The sequence below is a fragment of the Acomys russatus genome, chromosome 8, assembly GCF_903995435.1.
Source record: "Acomys russatus chromosome 8, mAcoRus1.1, whole genome shotgun sequence".
Taxonomy (NCBI): Eukaryota; Metazoa; Chordata; class Mammalia; order Rodentia; family Muridae; genus Acomys; species Acomys russatus.
This window is the reverse complement of record NC_067144.1, coordinates 17,923,798-17,934,992: the sequence shown is the minus strand read 5'-3', so window position 1 is coordinate 17,934,992 and position 11,195 is coordinate 17,923,798. Positions and strand designations below refer to the sequence as shown.

At 47.9% G+C, this 11,195-nt stretch overlaps 1 protein-coding gene across 2 annotated transcripts in view; it reads right to left on the bottom strand.

The window, feature by feature from the left end:
* Positions 1–11,195, bottom strand: part of LOC127192637 (solute carrier family 12 member 8-like) — a 72,773-nt gene that overhangs the window by 39,499 nt on the left and 22,079 nt on the right. For both annotated transcript variants that reach the window (XM_051149827.1, XM_051149828.1), the window contains exon 4: positions 2,510–2,656. In XM_051149827.1, coding sequence (XP_051005784.1) covers positions 2,510–2,656 — 147 coding nt within the window. The remainder of the gene's footprint in view (positions 1–2,509; positions 2,657–11,195) is intronic.

Sequence of the window (11,195 nt, the reverse complement as noted above, 5' to 3'; positions counted from 1 at the left end):
CACCCCTCGCCCATGCTGCATGGGTAGACAATGCTGCCCCTAGACCTCATGGGTTGCTGGATACAAATAAACTCCTTCCATCATAGATCGCTTTTGGTCATGATACTTAGTACAGGAACAGAAAAGTAGTTGGTAAGATCCTACTGCTAAAGACAACCCATTTGGGTTTCAGGACATAGAGAATGAAGCTGGGACCGATCTCACACCTTCCTCCCTGCCAGCACAGTGCCAAAAGATGCTGCTATGCAGGCTGCCTGGAGAGGACACTCATCAATGGTACTGCCTTGCAGCAAAGCCCAAATGTAACCGTACAAAGATGGGCCCACTGGACCAGTAGTGGCATGGCTGCGATGAGGTAACCAACAACTTTCTGACTGAATTGGAGGACTGCTCCACATACAAAGACTCACATCTGGTACCATAAGCTAGTCAAAAGCCCATGGCTGGGAAGGTCATAGGCCCCAAAGGGAGAACCTACTACCGCTGTTTTGTTAAATGAACATGTTGTCAAACTGCCTTCTAAATAGTTATTATTAAGTATTAGTGCTGCTCTTTTTTTTTTCTTTAAGGTTTATTTATTTATTATTATGTATACAGTGTTCTGCCTGCATGTACACCTGTAGGCCAGAAGAGGGCATAATATGACATAACAGATGGTTTGTGAACCACCATGTGATTGCTGGGAATTGAACTCAGGACCTTTGGAAGAGCAGGCAGCACTCTTAACCACTGAGCCATCTCTCCAGCCCATCAGTGCTGCTCTTAACCTTAGTTAGAGAAGATTCTTTTTGTAGTGGGCCGCAGTCAGTACTGAGTGCTCAGCCTTAAATAGGACTTCTATACCAATGCACACAAAGCTAATAGAACATCTTGAAAAAGGGGGGTGGAAAGACTACAAGAGGCAGAAGATGGGGCAGGGTACTGTGTAATGCTGTCCTCTGGCTGTGGCATGGCTGTTGTACTCACAAACTGCACCTATGGCTACCTGCACAAAATCAAGCCAATAAGACCAGCCAATGTTCCAGCAGGCAGCACCAATAGGACTGAGTGGATTACAAATGAGAGGAAAAGGGCATAAAAGTGGGAGACTTCTTGGGGGAGGGGAGGGAGAGAGAGTCAGAGGTGGATATGATCAAGATATACTGCACACATGTACGAAGTTACCAAAGAACAAATAAGAGAAATGTAAAAAAAAAAAAAAAAATCACACAGAAAAAGATAGCATCAAAGCATTTGCCACCAGAGATGAAAATGTTATACACACAGTTGCAGACACAGAGAGGGGTATTACATGGTACAACAGTGTTTACTGGAAGCCACTCATGTAAGTCAATGGGAACTGATTAAATAAACTATGTCACATCAACATAATGGAAAAAAGAATGAGAAAAATCCTCTTTAATATAAAAGATGGATTTCTAAACTGCATATGGAATTTTTAAACTGCAAGGTATAAACAACGTACTGAGAAAACTGTTGTGGGAAAACAGGGACGAGAAGGATTCAATCTGAAAAACAAATGGGGAGCCTGAGGAGATGGCTCAGCTGGAAGCTGCCTGCCACATGATCACAAGGGCCCGAATTCAGGTCCCCAGCACCCATGTAATGGGGACTGTGGTGACCACGGGCATGGTGACCTCAACATGGGCTGGGGCCAGCTACCCTAGCAGAATTGGTGAGTCACCTTGCTTCAAAAATAAGGTGGTGGGGCTAGAGAGATGGCTCGGTGGTTAGAAGCACTTGATACCCTCTCTCTCTTCCAGAGGACCTGGGTTCAGTTCCCAGCACCCACACGGCAGCTCACAACCGTCTGTAACTCCAGTTCCAGATGACCTGCCAGCCTCCTGTGGCCTTCATGGACACTGCATGCAAATGGTGCACACACATACAAGAAGGCACAACACACACACACACACAGAGTCAAGGCTATGTATTCAATTCCCAACACTGCAAACAAACAGAAAACCACACACACACACACACACACAACTGACAACAACTATAAAACAGTGCCTAAAGGACAAGGTTAATGTTACCGCAGGGTCTGGTGCTCCATATTTAATCAATCGCTTGCCTCCCCGCCCCAAGATACTTACTGTTCTACGGGCAAACCCTCATGTATACCACCACTACCACTCAGGGCACAGGGAGCTGGTGGGAAAGACAGAGCTGCGAGGGGCTGTTCTTTTCCTAAACAAGAGATCCTTTTATGCTAGCCTTGGAGTGTCTTGGATTTGTTTTTATTGAAAGAAGGGGCCCTGATTCACTGCTTCTCAGATCCAGGAACCAGGGCAGCTGTGATAAGCAAAATGCTCCTCCATGTAAGCAGCTAGTTAACCTACCCAGGGACAGGCTGATAGATATGACCTCTGCGCTCCACTTTGTCTAACCCCAGAGACAAGAGACACTGATCAAAAGGGCTAATTAAAAAAAAAAAAAAAAAAAAAAAAAAAAAAAAAAAGCTTATGCTTGAGAGAGAGAAAAAAAAAAAAAAAAATGAGCCACTCACCCCTTTCCCCAGAAAGCCGAGTGCAGGAATCACTTTCTCCTGGGCGATGCACTGCAGGATCCGGGGGGCTCCATAGAGTCCCCCCATACAGGAAGCCAGCGATGAGATGTACAAGCCCAACAGGAAGAGGAAGCCGACCAGAGACACCTATGTAAGGAGGATGTTCTGCAGTTACCACAGGCTGATCCCAAAGCCGCAATGGCCCCAGTGTTGGGTTTCACTGGATGACTGAGCCACTGCAGGATGAATTTAGGCTTCTTGGCAGCAGGGGGATCAGACTGAACCCCGACAGCCTCCTAAAAGCTCCTCTTATTGTTACACAAAAAGGCGCCTTTAGCAGGTCAATTTCCAACTACCAAAGCTTCTTATCTGATCTGAGGGTTGTCCTAAGAGACCCATCACCTAAACAATTATCAGCCTTAGAGACTTGCTGGTTTGCCAGGCAGGCCTGGAGACTACGTTGTACAAAGGCTCTGAGAAACCTTCAAAAGAATAAACCCATAAAGCCTCAGAGAGCAAACACTGACTAAAGGCCACTTTAAAGCTTAGGCGCGATCACTCCAGAGTCGTGCCAGATACAATGGTCATGCTAGAAGTCTGCTATGCCGTTGTGCTGGGGAAACACCTACTGAACAGTGACAGGACTCAGAGGCAGGGCCTAGTGCCAGTTCTTTAGGTGAAGGGGGTGTGTGCCCTTGAAGGAGATTGCAGGGCCTCAGGCTCTTCTTTCTCTTTTGAGAAGGACACTTTTGGGGCGCTACACACCTGTAGCTGTCGCTGCTTGGCATCCCTCCAAGAGGCTCAACACAGTAGGTCGTAGCCAAGAAGAGACTTGATACCCTATGAGAATATACAGGGGGAGGTAATCCCCCTCAGGAACAGTCATAGGGGAGGGGAATAATGGGAAAATGGAGGGGGGGGAGGAATGGGAGGATACAAGGGATGGGATAAACATTGAGATGTAACAAGAATAAATTAATTAAAAAAAAAAAAAAAAAAGAATAAGCCCCCTAAAACCAAAGCAAACTAAGACTTACTTACTTAGTGTGGAGGTGTTGGGGGTGCATCTCATGACAGGCACGTGGGAAACAGAGAACTTGTAAAAACTGGTTCTCTCCTTCTACCACGTGGGTGCCAGGGACCAAACTGAAATCATTAGACTTGCCCTCAGTGTCTCTTTACCTGCTGAGCCATCTTCTGGGCCCAGACTTTGAATTATGTCAGGTATTGTATGGTTAGCACTGGAATATGACTAAGATAGTTATTCAATGACAACACTTTTTAAAAACAGATTTTACAGATATTTACTGATTATTTATTTGGATGTAGTGCTCTGTACCTCTGTACACCTGTGCAGGTCAGAGGGTAACCTGGACCATCAGTTCTCGCCTTACACTTTGAGGCAGGGTCTCTCTTATTTGCCCCCGTTCAGTGTATTCTAGGTTAGATGACTTGCAGGCTTCTGGAGGGTTCTCTTTCCTCCACCTCCCACCTTGCTGCAGAAGGCCTGCCTGGGCTTACAGACACGTGACAACACATGGGGCTTTTCACATGGGTTCCAGGGATCCCAAATCAAGTCATCGGAACTGCACAGAGATGAGCCTCAGATTTCCAGGGTCTAACCATTGTTTGCTAATTTTGTTGCCTTGGTTGGTTGGTTGGTTTTGTCTTCTGAGACAGAGTGGCGCTGTAAGTCCATGTTGTTCCCGATTCACAATATACTCCCACCTCTACCTCCAAGGTTCCGGGATTACAGGCGTGCTATCCCAGTCAGACCACGACTTGACCCTTTCTACTCGCGTGGTGTGCACCTACCCACTTCCCAGCTTCCTTTATACACTGCTTCTTCTAGCTCAGCCTCGGGGCTAGAGTTCCCATTCCCCAGCCACTCCCCTCAGCCCACCCTTTCCGGTTGGCTCCTATCTCATGTGAGAACACTAGCTCTCAAGTCGAGCAGGTGCTGGATTCATCACAGTGCCTCTCACAGCACTAGTTTCTGGGCCCTGTTCTTAGCATTTCAGATTCAGGAGGTGTTGAGGGGAACCTAAGAATATGGGTTTCCAGAAGGTTCCAAGGTAACACTGACACCGATGGCTAGAAACCACACTTTGAGAACGGTTGGCTAACCAGCCTCTGTGAGTGATATCCTACGTCCCTGGTGGAGTGACAAACCCAACCCGGATCTTAAAGCCCCAGATATGATGACTGCAGACCCCGCATGTCCCAGCCTCCCCTAGCCCCACTGTGCACAACACTCACTGTTGGGGACCCTCTGTTCACACTCCCTATTCTGTACATTGTTCAACCCTGAGCATCAAGAATCAGCGCAAGGGGGCTGGAGAGATGGCTCAGCAGCGAAGCGGGCTTACTGCTCTTGCAGAGGACCTGAGTTCAGATCCAAACCCTGACAGCAGGCAGCTCTAACAGCCCGCAACTCCAGTACCAGGGGATCTGATGTCCTCTGGCTTCCACAGGCATCTGCATGCATACAGTGCACACAAATTCATTGGGTACATGAACATACACATAAGTTTAAACAGTCTTTAAAAAAACAAGACTCAGTACAAACCCCATCGCATGTCCCCTCATATCAGTGGTTGCTCCCCAGCATTATGAGGCATGAGCTAGGCCAGAGCTATCATCATCTTGTCTGCAATCAGGTGGGCCTCATGGTCTTTCACTCCGGTATTGTCAATGCCCAACAGAGGTACGGAAATAGTGAATTAATTCATTAATGTAACCCACAACCCACGTACCCCACAGGTGTCAAGAAAGAGAACAAGAGAAGACAAAGCTGCTCTCCTTGGTGCTAGGTCCCAGTGCTGCAGTGCCCCTGGTTCAGCCGTGCACCCACCCTCATCTGGACTTCAGGAGGACTCTTTCTGGCAACTGGCAGCTCCCTCCCTCATACTGTCTTACTTTAGACATAGTGGCTAGAACTGCATACCTCAAGTGCTCATTTGCATAAATATGACAGATGGGCTAGCTGTAACTTTCACCTTTGTCGCTTACACCCTTCTTGATGGAGGTGCTTCATCTCCCATTATCCTAGTGAGCTTCAGGCATCAGTCCAGAGTTATGCGAGGGGGCTCACCCAATCAGATTGTCTGAGACATTTTTTTTTCTAAGTCAATAACTGATGTAAGAGGACCAAGTCCACTGTGGGTGGTGTCATCCCTAGGCAGCTGAGTTCCAGCTGCATAGGAGAGCTATGTGAGCAAGCCAGTAGGAACAAGCCAGTAAGCCGTGTTCCTCCATTGGTTTCCATTTCAAGCTTCCACTTTGGCTGTCCTCAGTGATGGGCTGAAACTTGGAGACAAATATACGCTTTCCACCCCAAGCGGCCTTTGGTCGGTGTCTTATCATAATAGAGATGCGAACTACAACACCTACGTTTTAGTCCCTCACTTCAGCAATGGGCTAAACCTGCTTGGTAAAGTCATACTGAACCCAAGGCCTGGTTAACTTACTTCCTGTTTCACAAGTCACCACTAAAAATAATCTGATTGATGAAGCCTGAACCGATCTTGATTCGAAAGCACTTACAAACATCAGGGCTCGCAAGACGCCTCGGCAGGCAAGGACATTTGCTGCTAGGCCTGGCAAGCTGAGTCTGATACCTGGGACCCATAAGTTGTCCTCTAACCTCTGAGAATGTGACCCTCCCCCTCTAAATAAGTGTTTAAAGATGAGACGATCTGTAGGACACTGGAGGGTCACACCCCTCCCTAGCAATGGTTCAGCTGGTTCAGTATTCTGTACCCTGCAGAGGATCCTTACCATCGATCTCACTATGGTGGCCTCCTTCATTATAGGTAAAGTGTTCATTGGTTTAACCTCAGCCATGTGCCCTAGTAGGGCTGCAAAGGGCACCAAGGAAGGGCCTGGTCCTTTGAGCTTTTGAATATTAAGTGTGTGTATGTGTGTGCGTGTGCGTGTGTGTGTGTGTGTGTGTGTGTGTGTGTGGCGGGGGGGGGGGGTCTCTACAATCTGCAAGGTGGGAGGTTGAATGGCCAGAGGCTGGACATATGTAATGTGGTCCACTACAGAGCCATCTTGTCCTCAGCTCCTTGTGGACTGGTTTTCCCTACAGGCATCGCCGCATCCCAGGTGGATCTGATCTGTCTCTGGCTTCAATGTCCTGGCCTTCTTGGGCTTGCCCTCCCCTTCTCTTACCACTTTATTAGTAGAAACCACGGTCATCAATGTAATTAGGCTGGCGGCTTATCTCACCAGTGCACCCTACACGCCTAGGAGTACAGGGAAATCACATCTCAGCTGCCGCCCACAGCGGAGGCTGGCAAACCAGATGCATTACTGAAGTCTGGGCACTGATGACCCGAGCCCTGGATGTTTTATACAGCTGTTAGGGGAACTGCGTACTATGTTAGCATACATAGCATGTTAGCCTACTGCCCACTGTCTCGCAGCCTGTGATGCCATTACCTGCCTGCCACTAGGTATGCCCCTGCCCAGGATACAAAAAGGGCAAACCCACTTCATCTCTCTCTCTCTCTCTTGCTTTCCTCTTTCTCCCTCTTGCTGTCTCCCTGTCTCTGTCTCTGTCTCTCTGGGATGCCCCTCCCGGTTCCCTGCTCTCCAATGCTCATATAACAAACTTCTCCATATCATATCTGTTGCCTGGCATCTTATTTATTATTACAGCTACCTCGGTGATTATTTCTCCATGCATTCTGAGAGGAACCATCTGCAGTCTTCTGTGTATGTGTCTTCTCCTACCAAATGCACCCTATGTTGGCAACTTAAAAAAAAAAAAAAAGACCGAGATGAAATTTTATCAAAAGTGTTTTGAAATTTTAACTCAATGACTGTTTCCTCAGCCTTAAGAATCACCCCCAGAGATTCTGACTCAAGTAGTGCTCGGCGGGGCACGCACACACTGATCTGTGAAAAGTCTCCCAGATGAGTCTAACATGCAGTCACTATGAAAAATGGCTGCCCACAGCATAGTGCAGCCACTGCCTTTACTCCTGGAAGGCATGTTTAGGGAAGGCAGGCGTGGCTGGTGCTTCAGAAATCTGACTGCTTCTTACCCAAGAGGCTGGGAAACCCTCCTTTAATGTCTGCAGAGGCTGTGTGCTGAGACACCACGGGTATATGCGTCTGAATGCTCAGGTGCCTGATATACGATGGCATGATGCCGGAGCTGGAGGGATGGTTCAGAGGCTAAGAGCACATCACTGTCTGCTCTTCAAAAGGTCCTGGGTTCGATTTCCAGCAACCACATGACGGCTCACAACATCTGTAATGGCATCTGGGGCCATCTTCTGGTGTGTAGGTGTATATGCAAGCAGAATACTGTATAAGTAATAAATAAATAAATCTTAAAAAAAAAAAAAAGATGGCATGATGTCTAGATGTATTTGCCTCTCTCCTCTTGTACTGTCTCATTCATCTCTAGCTCAGTACACATAACACCTAATGCAAACGGTTGAACTCATTAGGGACTAATGAAGAGAAAAGCTATGTTTAGAGCAAACGCAGCTGGGGGCCAAGTGTTGAGACAAGGTCTCACTAGATAACCCTGGCTGTCCTAAAACTCACTATGTCAACCAGGCTGGCCTCGAACTCAAAAAGAACGGCCTGCTTCTGCCTCCCTAGCACTGAGATTAAAGGCATGCACCACCACCCCCAGATACAGATTGCAATTTTCTTCTGGGTTGAATGTGTATATGTGGAATCTGGAGGAACAGAAGGTGTGTGCATGCAGGCATGCGCACGCATGTGCATGCATCTGTGTGTACGTGTGCTCACATGTGCATACGTGTTCTTTTTATTAGAGCACATCCATCCCCTGGAATGAGACTCCGCTGTCTGCATCCGCACCCCCACCCAAGTGCTGGCTGAACCCAGGAACTTGATCAGTGTCTGGCTCCATGATTGCCATGACACCGGCGACCTCACCTTGGCTTCGTCCCACAGACCCTGGGATTCCCCCAGAGCCCTCGGGCTGGGGTCAGAGCAGGGACTGCTCTGCCAATGAGTAGCTTATGTTCATTTGGTGAACTGCATTTAGAATGGGCTGCTCACTCAGTACGTTTTATATAAAACTATCGCGCATTTACAATGGGCTGCTCACTCAGTACGTTTTATATAAAACTATCGCGCATTTACAATGGGCTGCTCACTCAGTACGTTTTATATAAAACTATCGCTCAGTCTGTCTTTATGAATTAACTGAAATGTTGGCCCTCATACCTATAAATGGTAAATTTAATACAATCCACCTCTTTGCCAGCTGAATCCTAGTCCTTCCTTTCCATGGCTGTCATCCACCCACGCATTTCGGCAGCTGTCCTGTACTAAGGTTACTGTCCTGGCATGGTACGGGCTTGGCGGGCAACATAGACACACCTTTGTCCCAGCTGCCACAGAACCTGGTCACTTTCACATCAATGTTCTGAAAACTTGATAAACATTGGTAGATATGGAAGTGAGAATTTATTTTGGGCAAATGTGTGTTAATGGTTCTTAAAAAAAAAAAAGACACTATATCATCACAAAAAAAATCTTTCTAAAAGATTATATGGGTATAAACAATCCTAAATTAGAAACTACTGATGGGAGTGATTAATTACACATACTCCCCATGGCTCTCTGCTGTTGTTGGTCTTTCACACCGTCCACTTTGCTCAGCTACACAGGGACTTCCCAACTTCAGTGGCCATTGCCTTCTCCTGGAGGACTGGCTTTGGCATACTTCACAGGTGACTTTTTTTTTTTTTTTTGCCTCCTCTAATTCCTGTGGTCCTTGGGTGTTACTGTGGAGAACATCCTGATGCCCCCACAAGTTCAGATGAACCAGGAAGGCAGTACCTCCACACCCCGGCTTCCTCCCGCCTCACATTTCCAGGACTGTGTTTTCCAGTGTTTCCTTCTTGATGCAGTCTAACCTCTGCTCCAAGCCAAATTCTACCTTTACTTGACAGCTGGTCCCCACAAAAGGGCAGTGTTGCCTGTGATGTGAGCCTGTGACAGCTTAGCCGGTGGCAGATGCTGGAGTGGGCACTCAGCAGATGCCCCCACTCACTACTCACCAGCTGTGGGCTCTGCCCAGCCCAGGAACAGCATGTAATAGTGCAGCCATGTCAGGGGTTTTCACAGTGCCCCCTGGACACATGAAGCCAGGACCAGCCAGAAGGAACAGGGCAGACTCTGGGGGATTTCCACCTGAACAAGGACACTTTGGGTCTACTTCCTGCTTCCTGTGCTCTTATCCGGTGAGCCGGCATGTCTTAGGGTTCCTGGTGCTCCTGACCTGTTCTAAACACCCACTTCCTGGAGCGTGTGCAGTTTTCTTTGGAACATTACTCATCCCTGCTATTACTGTTTTTTAGGTCCTCTGTCACAGAGAAGAGCATTGGCCACTTTCTTTCTTCTTCTCCTTCTCCTTCTTCTTCTTCTTAATTTAGTTTTTTGATTCAGGGTTTCTCTGTGTAGCCTTAGATGTCCTAGACTCACTTTGTAGACCAGGCTGGCCTTGAACTCACAGTGATCCACCTGCCTCTGCCTCCCGAATGCTGGGGTTAAAGGCTTTTCTTCTTTTTGGTTTTTGGTTTTTTGAGACAGGGTTTCTCTGTGTAGCCTTGGCTATCCTGGACTCTCTTTGTAGATCAGGCTGGTCTCGAACTCACAAATATCTGCCTGCCTCTGCCTCCCCAAGTGCTGGGGTTACAGGTGGAGGATCCAGGTGGGACAAAGTGTCTCTAAAAATAAATGTCTCCGCCTATAAGGATGTCCCCATGAGGAGTGTGAAAGGCTTCAATTTTAATAACCACCTGTCATGCTTTCGCCACAGACAGTAAAGCATTTGGAGAAAGCGAGGGTAGGGGAAAAGTTTCTCTGGCATGGGAAAAGTGGGTTGGGAAGAGAAAGAGTTAGAAATAGATCTGAGGCCAGGTGTGGTGGCGCACGCCTTTAATCCCAGCACTCGGGAGGTAGAGGCAGGCGGATCGCTGTGAGTTCGAGGCTAGCCTGGTCTACAAAGTGAGTCCAGGACAGCCAAGGCTACACAGAAAAACCCTGTCTCAAAAAACCAAAAAAAAAAACCAAAAACAAAAACAAAAACAAAAACACCCAAAAAAAAATAGAAATAGATCTGAGAAGCTACAGGGAAGCTGGGCAGCAGTGAGCACACGTGGTAAAGGGCTGAGGGTAACCAGGAGCCATCCAAGAGGACTGTTCCAGTGGACAGCACTGGAGGGCGAGGGTGTGTGTGTGTGTGTGTGTGTGTGTGTGTGTGCGTGTGCATGCGTGCGTGCGCGCGCGCACACACAAAGGAGCAGCACAGGGAATGTGTCCAAAGCTAGTTGCTCTCTGTCTGAAGGTGATGTTGGGGACAGATGCAGCCCAGCTCAGAGCCAAGCCCTAGCTGAGATGTGAACCTGAGCTGAGTGGCTCAGTGAAACTATGTCAGGGTGACAGACTGTCAATAGCGACACCTCAGCAAGCTGGCGTTCTCTGAGTTCCGGCAGTAAGCTCATGTGACCCAACCAACTGTCTGAATATAGTGCCCACTCAGTCACACCCAGAGATGGATGCTGGGGAAGAGAGGAGGAGGAGTCTGGAAAAGGACCGTGGGGGATGCTTTGAGGGAAAGAGAATGCTGGAGTGCTATGCTCTTGGAGTTTCCCTTGCTGGTCCATCCCTGTTCACTTGAGACGCA